Genomic DNA, 25,108 nt, shown 5'->3' with positions numbered 1-25,108 from the left:
CAATATCGCATATAACTGTACTGGAACAACCCAGAATAGATAGGATCCATGGTGTTTCAATAATTGAATGACAAGACACCTTCTAATCTACACTCACCATTGAACAAAAACCTGTTACCCTCACTTTTTCTCACTATTACTTGCTTTGTTCTTGTTTCTTTCTCCCCCCCCCCACCCCCCGCAAATAGTAGCACAACAGAGCAAGCAAAAAATGAAGATTTCTGTGCAGTTCTGATAGTGCTGGTACAGATGGCAGTCACCCTCCTAGTGTCAATAAGCAAAGCATGGTCATTAAGAACAGTGTGAGCAAATATCACAAGCAATAAAATTTATGAAAGCCAGCAATGGTAAGAGGAGGAACTATCTTTTGACATAAAAGAAAAATCATTGCCAAAGTGTGGATAAAGTGAAACCTATTTTGAAAACAATACAAAAGCACTTTGAACTCTTCTGATAATGTCCTTATCATTGTTTCAAGATTACTGCTAGGAGAATCTTGCATTTGCTGGCATTCGCTATCATCACTTTGTGTACCTACTGGTTTGCCTCTACCAGGCAAAACTACCAGATTTTCCCTTAGGCAATGCTGGCTAAAAAGGAAAACTATCTTTTGTGAAAACTAGGCTTTCTGATTTTCAGGCAGGTATGGAGCAAAGAGTGCTAGGTTGTAGATATTTGATTAGGATTCCAGCCTCATCAGTGATTATGCATGTGATCTAGGACTGGTTTACATAAACTCTCTGAGCCTCAGTTTCCTCATCTTTAAAAAGAAAGAGTAAATATTTACCTTGTAAGTTTAAAGAAAGTCCTTTGCAAACTGTCAAGGGTGTTATGAAAATATTAATGACGATCAAGAAGATCACGATAAGGATGACAATGAAGAGGATCATTATTGCCTCTCTGTTCTAAATCCTTTTTCAAGGTGTGTCCATGGATAGTATTCATTTGGAATGAACTCTCCCTATTTTCTGGGTTTCCATAGATAAAGTGAAGCCCCATATCTAAACAATGTTGATTCTCAGTTACTCATAGGAACTGTGCTCTGCTGTCGAAGGAACAAACAGAGATCTGCAGTCATTATATGCCTTCCCTCTCAGAAGGAGTTGCTGCCCTGGAACTTTTGGCCTCTGATACTCCATCAGCCTCACAGTTTGAGCAGGCACTGGCAGTTCCTGCTAGCCTGACTGCCGGGTTCCAGTCCTGGCTCAATCCTAGTGCAAGAGGTACTCCAATCCTTCACAGCAACCGGGTAGTAGAATTTCCAGGACCAAGCTCTCAATCATACAGAGAAAGGCCCTCTATGTGTCCAAAAAAATATTGGTTCCAGGCAGTCATGCTCATCTCAGAGATTCCTAGGACAAATCATCTGCATTAGAAATACCAAGAATGTTTGTTAAAATGCAGATTCTAGGATGCCCTCCTGAGAGCCAGTGAAAGAAAACTGCAAATAAAGTTTGAGAACCATCACTCTAGACCTGTTGTCTCTCAAATATGGTACCCACATCCCGGGTGATACAGAAGATGATGCCATTGGTCATGTGAGGAAAGTATAAGAACGTCTATTTACATTTAAAAAGAAATAAATAAAAAACTACTTTGTACTACCATTCAATATTCAGCCTGTCACTCGATCCCTCATGTGGTAACGTCCCTTGCAGCTCTGAAGGCAACCTGAGAGTGGAGTCTCCAAACCACAAAACAGTGGACCAGCACTGGTGCATTTGCTCTCAGCGCATTAGAATGGACTGCAGTTTACTCTTGCAGTGGGTTTATGAATTGTGTTATTTAATTTCAAGTGTGCTAAGACTGAAAAAACGGACGTGTCTTAAGGCTTTCTGCAAAAAGCACACTGTATTTTGAAGATAACGATAAGCATCCATGAACAAGAAAATGAGAGTTGACATTTTTACTCTCAGCATGAGCTTTTTTTCTTCACCCACATTAGAAAGTAAAAATGATGATGATCCAATCCAACTTAAGAAAAGTCAGCCAAAGAAACCCCAAAACTTAGAAATTATCCAGAAGACTAACTGAAATTATGGACTTACACCTATCATCAGTGCTAAACCTCACCTAAGTATAGAGTATGATGTCTTGAGATATTAATTACAGCTGGTATAAAGCCATCATAATTAACAAGATTAAGCAACCAGAACATTATAGTTAATGAACACTATTAGCAAGAACTAAAAGTTTTGTGCTATTCATACAATTTTTAAAAATTTTAAATATACTTATTTCATATTTATCTTACTAAAAATTTATATGTTGGTACATTTTATAATGTATTCACTATATATAATAAAAATATATAATTTATAAATAAATATACACATATTATGAATATATGCCCAAATCCTTTGACCGATGGCTATGTCGATAAAAGGCCAGGTCCTGCTTCTGTCCCACTTCAAAACTTAGAGAAAGTTAAGTCTCCTATTTGACCCCCTGATCAAGATTGTGACTAAGCATCCCACTCTTCAGTGAATGGTGCCGTTGGTAAATGAAAAACACCTTCCTACTTGGGTAGTCTAAGGACTTTGTTAAGGAATCTTAGAAGAAAAATGCCATGAATTGTCCCATCTCCTCCTTCTAGGCATGAGAACTTGAAGAAATTCTAGGCTCTGTAACCTGCTTTGGATATAATCTCCTAGCAGTCCATGCCAGACTCTGAAGCCAAGTCTATTCATGACAGTGTCTTGGGGCAAGTGCAGAACCAGGTATGATTGGGAGCAGAGAAAATGTCAGTCACGGGCCATAGTCTCCCATCTCCGGGATTCTCCTGTTTCTCTCTATTCCCATCTACTGCTGTTGCTTCTCTCCTTCCCTGAGACACATGTTATGACTCTCATTTTGACTCTCAGGACCTGCTTGTTTACTTTGAAGACCCAGTTTGGATTTTTCTCCGGTTATTTTGTTTAATCTCGGCCCATCTCATTTCATTTCTGATGGCATGCCACTTTAGCCCTACACATTCACAGCTAGGACTGAGAGATGCTCATGCCACTCCTCCAGGCTTATAGGGCCCATACAAACTTGACAGGCTCCCCATCTTCCTGGTAAGAAGGCAAATGATTATACTACTGTACTGAATAGGAAAGATATGATCCAAGTAGCACTTCTGGGAACTAACTCCATGCCCCAGTCAATGTCTTCCTTCACTCTTCCAGACCCTAGTAAGGAGCAAAGGCACTCCTTGGCAAAAGAGAACTGTATACGAAAAGATTTCTGCCAGATACTTTCTGTTTTGTTCTCTGTAGCTGCAATTGCTACCTAGGTAGCTCTTTTCAGCTATCATAACCTGACAATCTACAGTCCAGACTCCTGGTTCTCTGTCAAGATGAAAGGATAAAGAGGAAGACAGAGACAGTAGAACTTGAGTATTGGATTCTTTCATTAGAATTGGTGACAGCTCTTCTCCTGTTTGTTTTTCCCCATCCCTTCCATTCTGAGGCTTTCTTACTTGCTGCTTGTATGCTTGATCCTTTGATGACACACCTTCTCCATCTGCTATAGGCCTCTTGGCTGCCAACTATACAGGCAATGCACTTTGCCTTGCTAGGCTCTCTTGAATTCAAACTAAGAGCCAATATTTTAAGTTGGTAAGGTAACTTCTAATATTTTCTTCTCCAAGAATCCCTCTTATTATTTTCCCTATAGATTCATTGTTTTAAGATCATGTATATTAACCTATTTGCAAGTCACAGTTTTAGTTCTAAATTTAAAAATTAAAGATATAAATAACCACAAACTAAAGTGTTTAATTAGTATGAACTAGCACATTTCAACTCATTGAATTGTTTAAATCAAGAGCCTATTTTTGAAATTTTAGTTAGCCTAATCATGATTTCTTTTTTCTTTTTTCTTTTTTTTTTTTTTGAGACGGAGTCTCGCTGTGTCGCCCAGGCTGGAGTGCAGTGGCCGGATCTCAGCTCATTGCAAGCTCCGCCTCCCGGGTTTTTACGCCATTCTCCTGCCTCAGCCTCCCGAGTAGCTGGGACTACAGGCGCCCACCACCTCGCCCCGCTAGTTTTTTGTATTTTTTAGTAGAGACGGGGTTTCACCATGTTAGCCAGGATGGTCTCGAACTCCTGACCTCGTGATCCGCCCGTCTCGGCCTCCCAAAGTGCTGGGATTACAGGCTTGAGCCACCGCGCCCGGCTCTTTTTTCTTTTCTTTTTTTATTTTTGGAGACAGAGCCTCCTTCTGTTGCCCAAGCTGGAATGCAGTGGCAGGATCTCTCTGGAATGCAGTGGCGGGATCTCTCACTGCAGCCTCCACCTCCTGGACTCAAACAATTCTTCTGCCTCAGCCTCTGGAGTAGCCAGGACTATAGGGGCATGCCACAGCACCTGGCTAATTTTTTTGGGGTTTTTTTTTTTTTTTTTTGAGACAGAGTCTTGCTCTGTCGCCCAGGCTGGAGTGCAGTGGAATGATCTCAGCTCACTGCAACCGCCACCTCCTGGGTTCACGCCATTCTCCTGCCTCCGCCTCCCGAGTAGCTGGGACTACAGGCACCCACCACCATGCCCATCTAATTTTTTTTTTTTTTTTTTTTTTTGTATTTTTAGTAGAGAAGGGGTTTCACCATGTTAGCCAGATGGTCTTGATCTCCTGACCTTGTGATCCACCTGTCTTGGCCTCCCAAAGTGCTGGGATTACAGGCATGAGCCACCACGCCCAGCCTAATTTTTGTATTTTTTTTTAGTAGAAATGGGATTTCACCATGTTGGCCAGGCTGGTCTGGAACTCCTGGCCTTAGGTGATCCACCCTCCTTGGCCTTCCAAAGTGCTGGGATTACAGGCGTGAGCCACTGTGTCCAGCCTACTAATCATGATTTCTTTAAAGAATTTTAAAATATTGAAAATAACTGCAAATACCATCATACTATCTTTCATTGCCATTACAGAAAAGACAATGCACTTTGAACAAAAAGAATGGACTTTATTAGAATTCCTTTAGACTTCTTGGTCTTGTGATCTTGTGCAATTTATTCAATATTAGTTTCCTCATCTATAAAGTGTGCATAGTAATAACACTAATTTCACAGTGTTGTTGTACGGATTATTTGAGATCATATATTAATATATAAAAGTACACTGTAATAACATGCTGTACAAATGTACCTTTGTTTATCTGACTTCTGGTCTGCTTGTTTCCAAGACTTTTTCAAAACTGGCATGTAGCCCTATCTATTTCTCTGATCTTAGCTCCTCATCTCAACCTACTGGGTCTTAAAACTTGAAACTGCTTATCTCCTGCTTCATTGTCTCCCAAATCAAGTTCCATCTGCATTAGAAAGTTCCAAGTAACCTTGCCGGGCGCGGTGGCTCAAGGAGATCGAGAGACCATCCTGGCTAACACGGTGAAACCCCGTCTCTACTAAAAAATACAAAAAACTAGCCGGGCGAGGTGGCGGGCGCCTGTAGTCCCAGCTACTCCGGAGGCTGAGGCAGGAGAATGGCGTAAACCCGGGAGGCGGAGCTTGCGGTGAGCTGAGATCCGGCCACTGCACTCCAGCCTGGGCGACAGAGCCAGACTCAGTCTCAAAAAAAAAAAAAAAAAAAAAAAAAAGAAAGTTCCAAGTAACCTTATTCCAAAGTCAAAAACAAAACTTTGCTCTTTCCTCCTCAAACTGACTTCTCTTTAAGACATTTATGTAGCCAACAGACACATGAAAAAATGCTCATGATCACTAGCCATCAGAGAAATGCAAATCAAAACCACAATGAGATACCATCGCACACCAGTTAGAATGGTGATCATTAAAAAGTCAGGAAACAACAAGTGCTGGAGAGGATGTGGAGAAACAGGAACACTTTTACACTGTTGGTGGGATTGTAAACTAGTTCAACCATTGTGGAAGACAGTGTGGCGATTCCTCAAGGATCTAGAACTAGAAATACCATTTGACCCAGCCATCCCATTACTGGGTATATACCCAAAGGATTATAAATCATGCTGCTATAAAGACACATGCACATGTATGTTTATTGTGGCACTATTCACAATAGTAAAGACTTGGAACCAACCCAAATGCCCATCAGTGATAGAATGGATTAAGAAAATGTGGCACATATACACTATGGAATACTATGCAGCCATAAAAAAGGATGAGTTCGTGTCCTTTGTAGGGACATGGATGAAGCTGGAAACCATCGTTCTCAGCAAACTATCGTAAGGACAGAAAACCAAACACCGCATGTTCTCACTCATAGGTGGAAATTGAACAATGAGAACACTTGGACACAGGAAGGGGAACATCACACACTGGGGCCTATCGTGGGGTGGGAGGAGGGGGGAGGGATAGCATTAGGAGATATACCTAATGTAAATGATGAGTTAATGGGTGCAGCACACCAACATGGCACATGTATACATATGTAACAAACCTGCATGTAGTGCACATGTACCCTAGAACTTAAAGTACAAAAAAAAAAAAGATTTCTTGAGAGGGAAAAAAAAAAAAAATTGACTTCTTAGCTATCATTTTAGATGAATGATTCCTCTATCTTCTCAGTGTTCCAAATCCCAAATCTTAGGGTCATCCTTGAGTCTCACTCAATCTACTTCTACAATCTTATGTTCATTGAGATTCTTTCCAAATGTCTCAAATCGAACCTTTCCTTTTACTCCCCCATCATCATATTTGTCCAAGCTTGTATACCTCAGATTAAACTTTGAGTTACAAGGCCAAGGTCTACGTCTAATTAGTATATATCCAATATCTAGCATACTGCTTGGTAAATAGCAGCTGCTCAATAAATGCTGAATAAATGCACGATAAATAAGTTACTAAATGAATGTGTGGGTAATTATGGCCATCCATCTACTACTTTCTTATCTCTAGACCATAACCTTTCCCATCCACTCTATACAGCATTCTCAGATTAATCTTTATAAAATGTCACTTTTGTCATGTCACAGTTTGACACAAAAGGCTTCAATAGCTTACTACTTTCTAAGATGAATTTAAACTTTATTATCTAGTATTAAACTCTTGCCCAATCTACCCCCACTTTACCTCTTCAATTGTTTTCCCATTTCTCATCTCCAAGCTCACTGGTCTTCACAAATGAACAGGGTTCCCACGTTTATTCCCTATGTGGTTTTTCATTCATGGTAATTTTTCCTTCTCAGAAAGCTGTCCCTTTTCCTTTCTGCATGCCTGAGCCCAAGTACTATTTTACCCTTGAAATCTTTCCAGACTAGAGTAGCCCATATCAAACTCCCAAGGTTCTAATCTCTTGACAGACTTATATCACCTTTTACCCATGTGCCACCGTGCACTGAGTTTGTCTCTCTGACTAGACTCTAAAGTTCTCAAGGTAATGACCTTTTGAATTCCAAAGAGCACTAGCCATGGTGCTGGCACACAGTACAAATTCATTTGATACTCCTTGACTTGAATTAAATATAGGCAGAAAAGACAGTCTAATTCAGGATGCCAAAGTAAGGATAAGGGAGAAGCGAAGAGAATAGGTTTTTAGATTCACCCAGAAGTTTGTGGAGTTCTGGAGGGTCAATGTGTTGGTACTATAAAGAATAGTGTTCCTGCATCATCGGGTCCATATCTCTTGGACATTCAGACCTTTCTGCTTCTCCAGGTTCCCAGCTCAAGATCAGCATTCTGGAATGACTTTTCTCCTATTCCCCTCATAAGATCACATGTCAATAATTTTCCAGGAAGGCAGAGGTTAGTTACTTATAATTCTTTCCAGTATTTTAAGAAATATGAGGTACTAAATCATACATAGTTCATTACCATCTCTGCACCGTGTACAAGATACTATGGTAAACTGGGACTACTGAGACATGAGACTTTGTCACTGTCCTCAAGAGCAATGAAGAAGTAACTACCAATATAAGGTAATAAATGACATATGACAAATAAGTTGTATAGTATGAACGCTACATATGTTCAGAAATCATTTGAAGAGTTGAGGAAAAGCTTAATAAAGAAGAGGAGCCGGACATGGTGGCTCATGCCTATAATCCCAGCACTTTGGGAGGCCCAGACAGGAGGATCATTTTACCCCAGGCATTCAAGACCAGCCTGGTCAACAGAGCAAGATCACATCTCTCGCTCTCTCTCTGTCTCTCTCTCAGTGCTAGCACACAGTACAAATTCATCTGATACTTCTTGATATATATATACACACACAGTGGGGAGGGAGAGAGAAAGTGAGAGAAGGAGGGAGGAGAGGGAGAGGGAGGGAGGGAAGAAGGGAGGGAGAGAGAGAGAGCAAGAGAGAGACTATAACTGGATCATGAAGATAAACAGAGGAGTACAGTGGTATTTGGCCTTCTAGATGGCCCCCAATGATCCCCACCCCCTGTCATTCATGCCCTTGTATAATCCCTTCTCCTTGAATGTAGGCTAAACCTACTGGCTCACTTCTAACAACAGAACAGAGTAGAAGTGTATCACTTCTGAGATCAGGTTAGAAAATGACTGTGGCTTCCATCTAGGGCACTCTTTTCCACTCTCTGGATCTCTTTTGGGTCACCAGCTGCCATGCTGTAGAAATACTCAGGCAGCTTAAGAGAGACCCACATAGTGAGGAACAAAGGCCTGCCAGTAACTATAAGAGTGAGCTTAGAAGCAGATCTTTCCCTGTCCTTCCACCCACTGTCAAGTTTTCAGATGAGATTGCCCCAGTCAATACTTAAATTGCAGCCTGTGAGAGACCCTGAGTCAGAGGCACTCAGCTTACCTGTGCCCAGATTCCTGACCCATAAAAACTGTAAGTATGGGTTGTTCTAAACGACTACATGAGTAATTTCTTATACAATAGATAACTAATACAAGGGCCTTGCAGGCAGTAGGGATGAAACTGTGATGAATACAGAGATGACAGATGTTTATATGTGCAAGGAGGTCCAGGTAAAAATAGGGAGACCAGGAAAGGGCTGCCTCTACCAAAGGACGGTGGATACCTGTGGCACTGCCTTCATGTAGAGAAAGGGAGACAGGTCCAATGTATACCCAAAGCTCTGCTCCCCTGTACTGACTTGGCTATGTCTACAGCTTTCCTTGACTTCTTGTGCACTGTTTATGAAACTTTACTTCACTGCCTGATATTATTCATGTATGCTGGGTACATATATAAAACACAAACAAGGGCTACGGGATTTTTAAGTTTAGTACAAAAGCTTAATCTACATTCATTCAAATTCAGGAGGCCTGTGTGTAAAAAGTCCAAAGATAAGGCAAGGTCACTTATTTTTAACTCGATTCTAATTTTAATAAATCATCTCTTAGGATGCACATAATAGGTATTTCAAGCAAGTTTTATTTTTGTTTACCCTGGATACCAAAATTATCTGTATAATCAAGCACATAAGACATTCTAAAAACCCTAAAGCACCACATGATCTAAACAGTGTGAAAACTGATTTGCATTAAAACGTTTCCTTTAAAAGTTAAATTTTAGATACCTTTCGCTATAAAATAACAACAACAAAGAGTAGCAGCAAAACCCAGGACATTGAAATAACTGTTACGGTGTCAAGCATTAGAACTCAATAGAAATAATCTATAATCACTTCATTGAAGTCCAAATTCTACCATTAACTTACTTTTTTAAAAGCTGCATAAACTTGAGGGGTACAAGTATAATTCTGTTCCATGTATATACTGTACCCAGATTCCTGACCCATAAAAACTGTATTTGTTGTTCTAAATGACTACATGAGTAGTTTCTTACACAATAGATAACTAATACAAGTGCCTTGTAGGCAGTAGGGATGAAACCGCCTGATATTATTTAGTGGTACAGTCTTGGTTTTAATGCATCCCTCACCTGAACAATGTTCACTGTACTTGATCTACCATTAACTTCTTACACAAAATCTCTACTGCATAGAAAGGATGTTAACAAAGCCAAGAAAATGTTGCCTATATTTTATAGTCATCTCATTTGAGTGAGAAAAGTTATTTCTCAATTTTATTTACTTTGGGCTCTAAATGGCTATTTTACTTACCATTTGGAAGCCTGGGGAGTATATAAGCTCTCATCATTAACAGCAGTCGTTAATACATTCTGGTTTACAACATTTAAATACTTCTCAATGTGAATCTGTTACAGAAATGTCAAAGTTTAGGCAATTATTGTGGACTTAAGATACCCAGCTAATTTACTTCATTAGGCTAACACTCTGAATCCTGTAATTAAGCCAAAACCACAAGATGCTATGTATTATTACATGCCTAAGGTATCATTAGGCATCTCAAGGCCAAATTACTTCAACTATTGCAGAAAGCATAATAAACTGAGACTCAAAGCTGGAGTGACCTGTGGCACACTCTTTCTTTTTTTTTTTTTTTTTTTTGAGACAGGGTCTTGCTCTGTGGCCCAGGCTGGAAGGCAGTGGTGTCAAAATGTCTCACTGCAGCCACAACCTCCTGGGCTTAAGCAATCCTTCCACCTCAGCCTCCTGAGCAGCTGGGACCACAGGCACACGCCACCACGCCTAGCTAATTTTTTTATTTTTTGCAGAGACAGCGTTTCCCTATATTGCCCAGCCTCTATGGCACTCTTTACAAATAAAATAGTGCACAATAGTCAGTGCATTTTTAGCCAGGTAAATCTACTAGGCAATACAGACATGGAGTAATGTCTTTTTCTTATAGGGACTTCAAGCAAGCATCCAAAGAAAGCATTTGGTCTTTAGGTAACATTATTTAAATGAGCCAATCCAAAGACTCCAGCTGGGTCCAGCCCTCTCATCATCAGGTAATATGACAATGATGTGCTACAAAATATACCGCATTTCTCACAGCCTTGGGAGCTGAGAGATAAAGCAGGTAACAGAGTAGATTAAAAGTCTGAATCAAGAGCAGAGACACTGAAAATAAGAGGTCTAGAAGCTGGAGATGGACCTTATTTGGAAGATGGACTCCATTAGCTTGTTTCATAAATGAGTATTATCCTGGTCTGAAAACTGGATTCTCCCCTGACCTTAGATCTGTTTGTAATGATGAAGTTCCTATCTACTTTATTTCTCTGGCCCAATATTGGTATATTTCTTTAGTTTTACCCACTTGATGATAATATTACAAAAACAAATAGCTCAAAATATTTAGGCTATTAGGGGAAAGTCAACTCTTATTTTTTATATTTATTTATTTATTTATTTATTTATTTTATTATTATTTTTTTTTGAGACAGGGTCTCACTCTGGGTAGCCCAGGCTGAAATGCAGTGGGGCAATCAAGGCTCATTGCAACCTTGACTTCCTGGGCTCAAGCGATCCTCCCACCTCAGCCTCCTGTGTAGCTGGGACTACAGGCGTGTGCCACCAGGCCTGGCTAATTTTTTAAAAAATTTTTTGTAGAGATGGGGTTTTGCCATGTTGCCTAGGCTGATGTCAAACTCCTGGACTCAAGTAATCTGCCTGCCTTGGCCTCCCAAAGTGCTGGGATTACAGGCCTCCACCACTGTGCCCAGCCAACTCTTCTCTTGTGAAATCTCAGTAAATCCCAGAAAATCTGCAATGTATTGGTCAGGTATATTGTTGGATTGACAGTAATTATTTTTCATTGCTTCTTGGCCTTTTGGTTAAGATCAAGTGATAGTAATTATTTTTCATGCTCCAAGTTATTCTTATAAAACTACATTTTAGGAGTTGTCACTGTATAATCTTACATTTAACCTACTTAAATTCTTTGTGAAATATGACAATATAAATCAATCAGTTAATAATTATCATGAGAACAAACAACAGAACAAGAATGCTGATGACTGCCCTAAATTCAGCTTTGTTACAGAATTATGCAGGGTTCTATGAGAACTGCAATTCCTTTTTTCTAGAGGATGCTTTGTATCCTTCCAGTATTTTATTTAATATCTAAAGCTCTACTTACTTTTAACCCCATTTCAGTTCTTTTGATTGCTGTTTCAAGACTCCGAATGTCTAGAGTCTCTCGTTTTTCCTCAGGTGAGAATTTTGTTAATTCCTCCTTTAACTGATAAAGGTCTTCATGGATCTAGAGGTATAAAAAATGAAAAATACTGAAATAATCCACACATAGTCCACCTATAGCAGTTATTTATCTTAAAGGTTTGCAATGTACTTGAATTGGTAGAGACATAAAGCTGATTTTATGGTATTGATTGAAAAGGACCAGTTTTATGGTTGTAAGGCTTTTTTTTTTTTTTTTTTTTTGAGATGGAGTTTCGCTCTGTTGCTCAGGCTGGAGTGCAACGGCGTGTTCTCGGCTCACTATAACTTCTGCCACCCAGGTTCAAGCGATTCTCCTGCCTCAGCCTCCTGAGTAGCTGGGATTACAGGTGCATGCCACCACGCCTGGCTAATTTTTGTATTTTTAGTAGAGACAGGGTTTCACCATGTTGGTCAGGCTGGTCTCAAACTCCTGTCCTCGTGATCTGTCCACCTCAGCCTCCCAAAGTGCTGGGATTACAGGCGTGAGCCAGCATGCCCAGTCTGGTTCTAAGGCATTTTTTTTTTTTTTTTTTGAGACGGAGTCTAGCTCTGTTGCCCAGGCTGGAGTGCAGTGGCCGGATCTCAGCTCACTGCAAGCTCCGCCTCCCAGGTTTATGCCATTCTCCTGCCTCAGCCTCCCGAGTAGCTGGGACTACAGGCGCCCGCCACCTCGCCCAGCTAGTTTTTGGTATTTTTTATTAGAGACGGGGTTTCATCGCATTAGCCAGCATGGTCTCGATCTCCTGACCTCGTGATCCGCCCGTCTCGGCCTCCCAAAGTGCTGGGATTACAGGCTTGAGCCACCGCGCCCGGCCCTTCTAAGACATTCTTTATTGAGAATGCTCTATTATTGTCTCTCAGATTGTGAAAAATGATGCTTTCATATTATTTCTGTTTTTCCTTCTCCCATTAGAAATAGATTTAAGATAACACTGCAACTCAAATGGTTTCTGCTTTCTTAAGTGGTAAAAGAGTTGAGTCAGAGATAAGAGGTTTGTGACAGACTCCAATTTCTACAAATTGGTTAAGAGGAAAGAAAACAAAAAACTTCCAGCAAAGAAGTTGTAGCAGAAGCAATGTCTTTCAAAAACTATTGTAAATGTGTCGTCAGTGCCTGTTGGTTTTCCATCCTAGGCTGGGTCTTCCCCACTTACTGCTCTGAAGAAGTAGTTTGGTAGGTGTTGTGACCTTGATTTTGTTTTATGTAGTGAGAAATGAAAATAATCCCTGAAGAAAAAGGAACATATGTTATTACTTTAACATTTTTCCTTCAATTTGTATTTTCCTTGGAAATGATGAACATCTCTCCAACATCAGGCACCCTCAGAATAAAATGGGCCCTATGAAATTAGAAAGCACAAGATTTTCTGCATTCATATTAGAAACCAAATTTCAGATAAATACAGATGGCACCAATTATTGTATGGGCTGCTGCCACAAGAAAAACATTTTGTTATGCAAATTTATGAACCCAACACCTGTTTCAGCAATAGTCACACCAATAACAATCTGCAAATTGGGTTGCTAAAGGCATTTTGAAGAAGTTACTTTTTCTCTGTTAGTATAACTGGACTCAACACTGATCCAGCCTGTGTTATTGATTAATCTCAAATGTTCCCATGGAGCCAAGTATTCAAAAGATCAGAATTTACATCTTTTCACTGATGGGCATCACAGTCTGGCAGACACATCTGGTCATTTGTACTCTGCACAAATTGTCAGGTAAGGCCTTCAGAGCTCACAGATTGAAATTTGAACATACCTACTGCTTGCTTATAAGCACTAAGGATAAAGATGTACTTCTTTCTATTGTTTTGTCCAAATTACTGCTGCAAGCTGATTTGCCATCTATTGTCTGGAGACATTTGGAAAGTAGAGAGAGGGAGTTCAAGGGCAAGGCCCTTTCTAGGCCTGCAGTTTTTGGTTCCTCCTTTGAATGTACTGACTTTCCCTCTTCTAGTATCTGTAGCTCCATGTATATTTCTGTAACTATCTCTATCAACTACAGGAGGGAGTAAAAACTGTGCCAAAGGTTTGTTTTTTTTACCTGCCTTGTGTGGACAATGATACTTCCTGACAGAATTGTGAGATAGTATGTAACAGCCTTGGTACATAGCAAGAACTCAATAAAAGGCAGCTGAATATAATTCCTAGCCCAATCACTTATTAGTCACATGATTTCCATATACATCCAAATTTTCTGAATTTCTAATTTCTTTGTCCAGGATAAAAAAGAATTACTCTACTTAAAACTGTTGAATGAAAATGAAAGGAGTATGTATGAAAATGAATCAATATAGGCTTTGGTGCTGACAGATGTGAACTGGAATCCTGCTTCGTTCTTTACTAAACTGAATTTGGGAAAGTTACTTAGTCTCTTAGAGGCTTCGTGTTCTCATCTGTAAAATGGGAATAATAGTAGCTATCTCAAAACAGTGGCAAGAACAAAATGAGTAAAAATATGTAAGTACTTTGTATAGTGTTAAGCACATAGGAGGTCACTGAACAAATGTTAATTCTCCCCTTCTGAATTGTAAAACCTAGTGAAACTCCTTACAGAGTATTAGTGAAACTAATACTCTGTAAATGTTAATTGAATTTATGTAAATGTTAATTGAATAACTTGCTCCCTAATCTTTCTCAAGAGTTTTTCCTTTTCTTGCTAGTTATTTTCTCCTCCCCTCTAACAACCACTCACATGTTTGTATAATTGCAATAAAGACAAGTACTATAGAAAAAGTTACACTAGACTTGGGTAGAAAAAGAGATTGAGTTCTAAATCTCTGTTCTTTCTTCAAATAGATCCAAATCTATCATATTGAAATTTTATATCTCATCCATCATCTCTATCATCATCAAACATCTTGTTTTCCATAAATTTTCTACTTGGAGAAAGATTATTATTTTGACAATTTGGGGACAGAGCTACTTAATGAGAAGCCCTTGAAAGATTTAATGCAGCACAGATTTGCTCTAGACTTTACAAGAGCCACGAAACCAGACTATATACTGTCAAAAGCAATATAAAATTCCATTTTCTTCATCTCTGCTAGAGTTTGGCTGAGTCATTCTCATTACCTCAATTATCTTTAACTTCTTTCTTCTATTTTTTTTTTTTTTTTTGAGACAAAGTCTCACTCTCATCCCCCAGGCTGGAGTGCAATGGCGCGATCTCGGCTCACTGCAACCTCCACCTCCCGGGTTCAAGCGATTCTACTGCCTCAGTCTCCTGAGTAGCTGGGATTATAGGAGCCTGCCACCACGCCCAGCTAATTTTTGTATTTTCAGTAGAGACAGCGTTTCACCATGTTAGCCAGGCTGGTCTACGAACTCCTGACCTCAGATGATCCGCCCGCCTCAGCCTCCCAAAGTGCTGGGATTACAGACATGAGCCACATGAGCCACTGCATTCGGCCTTTTTTTTTTTTTTTTTTTTGACACGGAGTCTAGCTGTGTTGCCCAGGCTGGAGTATAGTGGCGCAATCTCGGCTCACTGCAATCTCCACCTCCTGGGTTCAAGTAATTCTTCCTGCCTCAGCCTCCCAAGTAGTTGGGATTACAGGTGCCTGCCATGATGCTTAGCTAATTTTTGTATTTTTTAGTAGAGACAGGGTTTTGCCATGTTGGCCAGGCTGGTCTTGAACTCCTGACCTCAAGTGATTCACCCGCCTCAGCCTCCCAAAGTTCTGGGATTACAGGCATGAGCCACCACACCTGGCCAACTTCATTCATTTTTATATTGTATGCACCTGACAAATCAGACAGAGAGGTTGATAAGAAAGAATGAAAATAGCAAACTGTCAGTTGAGCTCCCTTATTCCCAAGATCAGTGTTAACACACAGTTGTTGTTTTTTTTGTGTGAACACACAATTGCTGGATTTTAATTAAAAAGCTAATTTTGAATCATAAAATCAGGTAATATTTGTTACACAAACCTGTTTAATATTTGGGTCAAGCAAGCATTTATAAAGATATGTTAAGAATACACCACATTTTAATGAAGCATAAAAACAAAGCTTCTAAGATTTACAAAGTATGACTGGAAAGTTCCCAGAGTCGCTACCACACTTCTTCAAGATTACTTCATAAACATGCCATAGCCTATTTAAGGATCAATACATACTGGATGTATTACAATGGGCAAGATGCTTTACTTCTTTGTACTTAAGTGTCTTCTGTAAACTGGAGCTAAAAAATAATACCTACAACGCCTAAGCTGTTTAATATATCTGATTGATACACAGACCTAACTGACCATATTAGGGTGAAGCAAGTCGAAATTTAAAGTACCTCTGCTTTACAGTCTGTAGCACACACACACTCACTCACTCACTGATTTGCCAGAAACAATTTAATTGCCTAGGCTAACAAGAAAGGAAGTCTACTTTTACAGTAAATGATGTAGCTTCGGGAAATTGGGACAATTTAGAGTCAGAAGTGAACCTAATCCAAACTATATGTCCTATGGAAGAGGAAAGTGTCCCTATGGAAGAGGAAGAGGTCCAGAGAGGTGAAGTGACTAGCTCAAAGTCGCTACTTGTGAGAATGCCAAAGCCATGGTCAGATCTCAGTATTCTGACTCGCCATCAAGTGCTTTCCACTAGACATACTAATTATTGGTAGCCTGTCTGAGGGAAATAAACCATAGCCCCAAACAGAAGTGGAATCCATGTTGGCACATTTGGGTGGTGCTACATACTCACAAATTCTCAGGATTCATTGGGAAAGTAGGGAAAGTCTTCCAAATTTCCTCACTATACATATTCTACATGTAGAGAATAGAATTTTATACTATACAGGAATCAGTCTTAATAATCTGGTTAACAGGTAGGCTCTCTTCCTCTACACAGCCCTTTACCTGATATGTCCACAGGAATCCTTTTAAACAAGTAGGGGTGCAGATCAACAAGGATATGACTATTACCTCTTCTGACCCATCTCACAAGTCAGTGTCAACAGTTATCTATTACTATAATGTTGTATCCTAGGTAGGAGTCTCCATTATTATTCTCATTATTTGGAATCTATAAAAAGAGAGGGTATGTGCAGCAAAGAATTAACCTTACCCAAAGAGGGGTCCAGTCTTTGCCCCTGGCTACTGGGAGGTGATCTCTAGGCCCCTGGGATGTCCTGCCTGATAGAAAAGTCTTTGTGGGCTTTAGCCACCAGACAGTCTAACAACATGATTTATAACGGATGTTTTGATCCATGCTGTATCAGCTCAGACCTCTGGAACAGTGGGAGACTAAAAGTATTCAGGAGGGGCTGGAGATTAATGGTCAACCACAAGGGCAGTGTGAGATTGAGCCCCAGTAAACATTCTGGACATCAAAGCCTCAGATAAGCTTCTCTAGTTGCAATATTCTATGCATATTGTCACATATTGTGGCTGGGAGGAAATAATGCAGGTAATGATGTCCATGACTCCACAGGGGTAAGATTACCAAAAGCTCTGTGTCTGGACCCCTCCTGGATTCTGTCCTATGCATCTCTTCCCTTGGCTGATTCATTTGTATGCTTTCAGTATAATAAAACTGGAGGTGTGAGCACAGCACTTTCCTGAGTTCTACGAATAGTTCTAGTGAATCATTGAATGTGAGGGTGGTGATGGGGCCCCTAAGTGTGTACCCAGCTTGTCTGAGTGAGGTGGTTCTGGGGACCTCTAAACTTGCAGGTAGTGAGTGTTGAAGTTAGGGCAGTTTTTTGGGGACTGTTCCCTCAGACTTTGCAGTTTGGTTAAATTCATTGCTTGGTGATGGTGAAAGTGAGGGTGATAAAAGATCAGGTAAGATTTAGGTATGATTCTTAAAGGGGAAGTGTATGAAATTGGTGAGTTTAGGGGCTTGTATTTGGGAAAAGGTAGATTTAGGGAAATCTCTCCTAGATGGGAGGTAAGAGATCAAAATTCTGCCAGAAAAATTAGATCCCTTTCATAAGACCCACTTCAGACCGACTGAGTGACAGTCCTGATAGAGTGACCTTACACAAATGACTTCAAGACTTACTCAAATGCAGCTATTATATATGTGATAGTTAAAACCGATGATATATGTGGAAATATCTTAAAGCTACCTCACATAAATGTGAAAACAAAATGCCATAATCATTTCAGAAACATCTTAGTGCAACTGTTACAAATTGTCCTGTATTGGACAAGACTTTCTTGACATTTCCCCTCTCAAATTAAAAAGCTCCTTCACCAAGTTTCTAAATGTTATATCTTTTCATTCCAAGTTATCTTGATTGTTGTGTTTGTGTTCCCCAACAAGGAACATTTAGATCTAAAAAACTGGGGAGTTTAAGAAAAGCAATGCATATATTTCAATTTGTCTCCAAATTTCTTATCACCTCCTAGAGTGTCTGATTTGTCTCTCCTCCGCTCCCGACGTGATGGGTTCAAATTTTTCAGAATGTAACATTTAAAAATGGGGCCTCAGCGTGAGTTTTCCCAGAGGCAGAAAGGTCGTACTTCTGGGGCGTAACCTACACGGTAAGTCACCGGGAGTGCGCTGAGCCGTGGGGGAAGGTCTGGATGGGCATTTTGGGGAGCCTCTGGCGTGCAGAAGGCAGTCTAGGGACGGCGCACCAAATGGCTAAGCGCCCGTGAATCGGCGCGCGGGGCCTCGCTCGGAAGTGGCACGGCTGGGCAGGGCCGGGGGAGGCCCGTTTCCCACCTGGATTAAGATGGATCCGACAGGGTCGTGGTTTTCAGTGTTCTGAGCCATGGCTAGGTCAAGGAATTGCTACCTCCGCGGAGGCGCGGTTTCCAAGCATCGAAACCTTCAGCCGGGGCCGCTCGTCCCCATGGCAACACTACGCGCGGCCTGGCCTGTTCCACGCTGGGAGCGGAAGGGGGCCTGGGGGCGGGGTCAGGGCAGCCTGGTCATTCCGAGAACGCCCTCCCCGGCGTGTCTCCCCCTCGCGCCGGCGGCCATGGTGCAGTCCAAGGCGGAAGCGGCTGCCAGACGGAACCGGCTTGCGAGCGCAGCTATGGCTGCGGGCGTACCCTGTGCGTTGGTTACCAGCTGCTCCTCCGCCTTCTCTGGAGACCAGCTGGTCCAACGTGAGTAGATAGGCGCCTGGGCCGACCTCCAAGGCCCCTGAGCCTCGGCGGGCGACGGACCCAGCACCTCGGCCTCTCTGGGCCTTGTCCTCGCCGCGGGCCCTGCGTTCTTCCTCCAGTCAATGGAGGCGCCCAGTCACCCCAGGTGGCTGCCCCTGGCTCTTAATCTCGTGCTTTTCTGCCCACCCGGCCCTCTTCTGCGTTCCTTTCGGCTTCTTGTGTAAAGTGAGACTGATTTCCCGCTCTGCCCAGCCCAGCCCAGCCCAGCCCAGCCCACAGGTTTTTGCGAGGATCCGTTGAGATGAACCTGAAGGCTCTGCGGAAATTGCGCTAGGTTACAGGAGTGTAAGGTGCTGGAATTGTTGATATCGTGATGTTGCTATCCTTGCTGCTCTGGGGAGTGTTTCCTTTGAATTCTTGGTTGCTTCTTAATGTGTACATTATAAGACTTCTTAGCTTTGTCCCCTGCACTCTAGTTATTCACGCCTTCTGAGGCATGGGCTCTCCGCCAACATGAGTTTTTGGGTATGACTGGGCTAGTGCTTTTGCTTATAGACCCTCATAATGGCTGTCAGACTTAGTAACTCTTAAAAGAGAGAACATGGGACTGGATCATAAGCCAACTCTACTAAAGGGCTCTGTGAAGTTGAATTATAGGTAATTCAAGACTTCTGTTTTAAGTGTTTTAAGTGTATGGCTTAGAATCAGAGTAGTGACTTAGCTGTATGATCTCAAGCAAGTCACCTAATCTACCTACCTACCTACCTTCCTTCTTTTCTTCCTTTACTTTCTTTTTCTTTTTCTTTTTCTCTGTTCTGTTCTGTTCTGATGACGGGATCTTGCTCTGTCGCCCAGGCTGGAGTGCATTGATGCGATCATAGCTCACTTCAGCCTGGAACTCCTGGGCTCAAGTGATCCTCCGGCCTCTGTCTCCCAAGTAGCTGGAACTACAGGCTCACACCACGAACCTTGGCTATTTTTTTTTATTTTTGGTAGAGCCAGGGTCTTGCTATGTTGCTCAGGCTGGTCTCCAACTCCTGGTTTCAAGTGATCCTCCTGTCTTTATTTTTATTTTGAGATAGGGTCTCACTCTGCTGCCCAGGCTGGAGTGCAGTGGCATTATCTCAGCTCATTGCAACTGCTGCCTCCTGGGCTCAAGCCATCCCCCCACCTCAGCCTCCCAAGTATCTGGGACTACAGGTGGGTGCCAACATGCCCGGCTAATTGCCCCCCCCGCCCCCGCATCATACGGGGTTTGGCCATGTTGCCTAGGCTGGTCTGGAACTCCTGGGCTCAAGTGATCTAACTGCCTTGGCCTCCCAAAGTGCTGGGATTACAGGTGTGAGTCACCACCGCGCCTGGCCCCTTCACCTTCTATCTATAAAGTAGGGATAATTTTCACAGGATTGTGCTTAACCCAGAGTCTGGCATGTAGTAAACATTTGATAAATCATAGACATTATTATTAAGGCACATTACTATCTCTGTAACCCTCAATTTCCTGATCCTTAAAATGGGGCATATGAGCCTATTTCAGGAGTATTTGAAGGACAGATGATATGACATTTTGAACACACTTTGTAAACTGTAAAGCATTGTATAATTATAATTTCTTTGCTACACCTGTCAAATGACAGAATTAGGTAAGATGTCCCTTCAGTGCAGATATTATATTACTTAGTTAACATTTGTGATCACTTAGAAAGTTCCTTGCTAGGGTGAAAACTTATAGTATTTAACTAAGTGGTAACTAGCTGGTCTAATTAGGCCATTTTGCTACCTTTAAGCAGTGCTCCTTCCCATTTCCTCCCTTCCCTCCTTTCTTCCTTCTTCCTTCCTTTCTCTTTTTTTCTTTGTTTCATTGTAAAACTAGTGCATACTTATTAAGTAAAATTTAGCATACAGAGAAAAGAAAATAACCATAGTCTCATTACCCAACTACAAATACTGCTAACGTTTCTTTCCAGTCTGTTTTTCCAATGCAGTTTCTTAAAAAGAAATAATTGTAATTACATTTGATACACAGTTATTTCTGTTTTTTTGTTTGTTTGTTTGTTTGTTTTTTTAAACAGAGTCTCACTCTGTAGTCCAGGCTAGGCTGGAGTGCAGTGGCACGATCTCAGCTCACTGCAAGCTCTGCCTCCCGGGTTCACGCCATTCTCCTGCCTCAGCCTCCCGAGTAGCTGGGGCTACAGGCGCCCACCACCACGCCTGGCTAATTTTTTGTATTTTTAGTAGAGACGGGGTTTCACTGCGTTAGCCAGGATAGTCTTGATCGCCTGACCTCGTGATCCACCCGCCTCAGCCTCCCAAAGTGCTGGGATTATAGGCGTGAGCCACCACACCTGGCCATTTTTAAAATTTTTTAAATACACAGTTCTTATCCTGAGATTTATCAAAAATCAGTTTCTCACATTTATCCGTCTAGTGAATAAACCAGAATTTGCTCGAGATTCTTAAAGATGTAACTAACTTTCCAAAAGACTTACATGCATTTGGAATCCTATTAGCGATACATGAAAGTCTTTTGAAGACATTCTCAGGAATATTAATTATTCTGTTGGCTACAGTGCTCTGTTGTGTGCTTTAACGATCCCAATGGGCAAACGTGGTCACTGCCTTGAAGTAGCTGATTACCTGTAGTTAGCAAATAGTAACATTGTACTTCTCTAAAGTGTATTAGCATTATTGGGGGTAAAATTAATTCTGTAAAATAATCCATTTTATCTCTGTATGTAAAATGCTCTTAGATAATTCCAATTCGGGTTAAAATCAGTTGACCTTTCCATTGCAACTCGTTACTGTCATGTAGTAAAAAATAAAAGAACAGCTAGTGAGCAGATTGCTTGAATAAGGAAAAGTGAACCATAAAAGAGGGCTTATCATTTCTTCCAAGGTTATGAGTAGGGTAGCAGTGGATAGTGTTAAAATGAAGTATTTGCTGAGCATTTATTCTTTGACTGTAATTAAAGATAGGATTAAATTAATCACAGGTTGACTCTAATTCTGAGGTAAGAGATGGAGCCCGCATAATATTTTGTCAAGTGTTTGGTGATATTAGGCTGTAGAATAGTTTTGGATTGAATTGGATCTGCCTTTTTGGGAAGGTTTGATTCTACTTCATGTATCAGCGAGAGAAACCTTTAGGGTTCTCCAATTTCTCTTTCCTTGGACATCTGATCTATCTTATCTTAGTGCTTTTAACCACCAGTGGGAAATATAACCAAATAGCAGTTTATTAGAAATATTCTTAAAATAGTCCAAACGCAGTGGCACATGCTTGGAATTCCAACACTTTGGGAGGCCAGGGCGGGAGGATCATTTGAGCCCAGGAGTTCAAGACCAGCCTGGGCAACATAGGGAGACCTAGTCTCTACAAAATAAAAATAAAAATGTTAACAAATTAGCCGGGCATGGTGGTATGTGCCTGTTGTCCTAGCTCCTTGGAATGCTGAGGTGGGAGGATTGCTTGAGCCTGGGAGATCGAGGCTGCAGTGAGTTCTGATGGTACTACTGCCTTCCAGCCTAGGCGACAGAGCGAGACCCTGTCTCAGATACACACACACACTTAAAATAAGAATCACTGGGTCTCTACTATGCGTAAAGTGCATGCATGGACTTCATTAGAAACTTTTTCTTTTTGTCACTCAAAGGCCTTATTTGTGGTATTCTGTGTGGATGTCTAACATCGGATAAAAGAGGCATTACTGACAGGGTAGATTTTTTATTTTATTTTATTTTATTTTATTTTAATTTTTTTTGAGACAGAGTCTCGCTCTGTCTCCCAGGCTGGAGTGCAGTGGCACGATCTCGGCTCACTGCAAGCTCTGCCTCCCGGGTTCACGCTGTTCTCCTGCCTCAGCCTCCCGAGTAGCTGGGACTACAGGCGCCCACCACCATGCCTGGCTAATTTTTTGTATTTTTTAGTAGTGACGGGGTTTCACCCTGTTAGCCAGGATGGTCTCGATCTCCTGACCTCGTGATCCTCCCGCCTTGGCCTCCCAAAGTGCTGGGATTACAGGCATGAGCCACCGTGCCTAGCAACAGGGTAGACTTTTTAAAAGGAAATGAAGCCTCAGGATGCTTGAAGGACTTGTAATACATGATATGAGAGCAAATGTCTACACCACGGCCAGAGCTCTTTCTACCTCACATATATTTTACCAAAGTTTTACTTTATTGTAGAAAAGTATATTCTGATGAATATTTATTAAACACAGAGATAGTCTCTGTTCCAGTTACTGCAGCTAAAATAATGCCTAAGATACTGTTCCTGCCCTTGAGAGGAATGTAGAAAATGTATCCTCCATAGGCCAGGCATGGTGGCTCATGCCTGTAATCCCAGCACTTTGGGAGGCCAAGGCAGGCAAATCACTTGAGGTCAGGAGTTCAAAACCAGCCTGGCCAACATGGAGAAACCCCATCTCTACTAAAAATTCAAAAATTAGCTGGGCATGGTGGTACAATGCCTATAATCCTAGCTACTCAGGTGGCTGAGGCAGGAGGATCACTTGAACCCAGCAGGCAGAGGTTGCAGTGAGCCGAGATCATGCCACTACACACCACCCTGGGTGACAGTGAGACCCTGTCTCAAAGTCTCAAGAAAAAAAAAAAGAAAGAAAGTGTATGCCCCACCTGTGAAAATATTAAAATGAAGATACGTAAGTTTTAACATCTTACTCTACTTCCCTAGAAGGAACTTTAGATAGAAAAGTCCATGGAAACTTGTTTGGTTTTAAAGTATGTAATGCCAACTCAGTAACTGTAGTCCATTCAGTTTCTACATCTGAACGAAATTCTTCCTTTTAGTGAAATGTAGGAATCTGGAGCTCTTATAATCATAACAAGCCTTCATATGTATATCTGTACTCTTCCCAAACATGTTTTCACATTATTTAGTTTGGTCTTTGTATCCCTGTGAAGGTAGGTTGTGTCCATTTTACAGATGAAGAAACTGTGCTTTGGAAATACTAAATGACTTGCCCAGGTGCTGAAGCATATGTTCAAATTCAGAATTTGTATGCACGGGAATGTGTGAATGTAATGTGTTGAGATTCCTTAGCAGTCAGTACTATTTAAATTTAAGGTCGTGGCACTGGTGTAAGCAATGATAGAGAAGATTAACCCCTAAACGGTTTTAAATATGCTCACATTGCCTATTTGGGATGATTAATTCTGAATGGAGGGGGAAAAAATTGTTGCCGTTGAAACCAATATAGGTCTTCTGGGCAACAGAGGACCTATATTAAATAGAGCATTATTTAATATGTGTATTGTATTAAATACTTATTAAAAAGAGCATTGTGCATACCTGATAGGTAGTCTAACAATGTCTGGATTTTTATTTTCTCAACTGAGTGAACTCAGAGATGATATGTATTGGTGATTCTTACTGTACAGGATTAACATTAAAAATATTCGAAATAGGCCGGGCGCGGTGGCTCAAGCCTGTAATCCCAGCACTTTGGGAGGCCGAGACGGGCGGATCACGAGGTCAGGAGATCGAGACCATCCTGGCTAACACGGTGAAACCCCGTCTCTATTAAGAAATACAAAAAAAAAACTAGCCGGGCGAGGTGGCGGGCGCCTGTAGTCCCAGCTACTCGGGAGGCTGAGGCCGGAGAATGGTGTGAACCCGGGAGGCGGAGCTTGCAGTGAGCTGAGATCCGGCCACTGCAGTCCAGCCTGGGTGACAGAGCGAGACTCCGTCTCAAAAAAAAAAAAAAACAAAAAAAAAAAAAAAAAAAATATTCGAAATCATTTCTGACATCTCTTCTAGATGTAAAATTCTGTGTTATTGGCCGGGCGCGGTGGCTCACGCCTGTAATCCCAGCGCTTTGCGAGGCTGAAGGGGGCTGATCACCTGAGTTCAGGAGTTCGAGAGCAGCCTGGCCAACATGGTGAAACCCCATGTCTACTAAAAATGCAAAAATTAGCCGGGCATGGTGGTGCGCGCCTGTAATCCCAGCTACTCAGGAGGTTGAGGCAGGAGGATTGCTTGAACCCGGGAGGCAGAGGTTAAAGTAAGCTCAGATCACGCCACTGCACTCCAGCCTGGGCGACAAAGTGAGACCCTGTCTCAAAAAAAAATAAA

At 41.5% G+C, this 25,108-nt stretch overlaps 2 protein-coding genes across 12 annotated transcripts in view; one reads left to right on the top strand and one right to left on the bottom strand.

Moving 5' to 3' along the window:
• Positions 1-18,773, bottom strand: part of IQCH (IQ motif containing H) — a 258,516-nt gene extending 239,743 nt beyond the window's left edge. For 5 of the 8 annotated variants that reach the window (XM_025390845.1, XM_025390849.1, XM_025390846.1 and 2 more), the window contains exons 1-2: positions 18,626-18,773; positions 11,871-11,993 (exon numbers count right to left, since the gene is read on the bottom strand). Coding sequence is in view for 3 of the 8 variants with exons in the window: in XM_025390843.1 (XP_025246628.1) it covers positions 9,989-10,083; positions 11,871-11,993; positions 18,626-18,676 (269 nt within the window). In the remaining 5 variants the exon portion in view is untranslated. Of the gene's footprint in view, positions 1-9,988; positions 10,084-11,870; positions 11,994-18,625 lie in introns of all 8 variants that reach the window. The other 3 variants (XM_025390843.1, XM_025390850.1, XM_025390844.1) reach the window with 2 other exon arrangements.
• The window catches only part of AAGAB (alpha and gamma adaptin binding protein), a 61,351-nt gene continuing 54,640 nt past the window's right edge, over positions 18,398-25,108 (top strand). For 2 of the 4 annotated variants that reach the window (XM_025390857.1, XM_025390856.1), the window contains exon 1: positions 18,843-19,014. In XM_025390857.1, coding sequence (XP_025246642.1) covers positions 18,885-19,014 — 130 coding nt within the window. In that variant the 5' untranslated portion in view covers positions 18,843-18,884. Of the gene's footprint in view, positions 18,442-18,836; positions 19,160-25,108 lie in introns of those variants that run through there. The other 2 variants (XM_025390860.1, XM_025390859.1) reach the window with 2 other exon arrangements.

This window comes from Theropithecus gelada, chromosome 7a (genome assembly GCF_003255815.1).
Source record: "Theropithecus gelada isolate Dixy chromosome 7a, Tgel_1.0, whole genome shotgun sequence".
NCBI classification, from domain to species: Eukaryota; Metazoa; Chordata; class Mammalia; order Primates; family Cercopithecidae; genus Theropithecus; species Theropithecus gelada.
The sequence above is the reverse complement of the archived record's forward strand: the minus strand, read 5'-3'. Positions and strand labels throughout refer to the sequence as shown.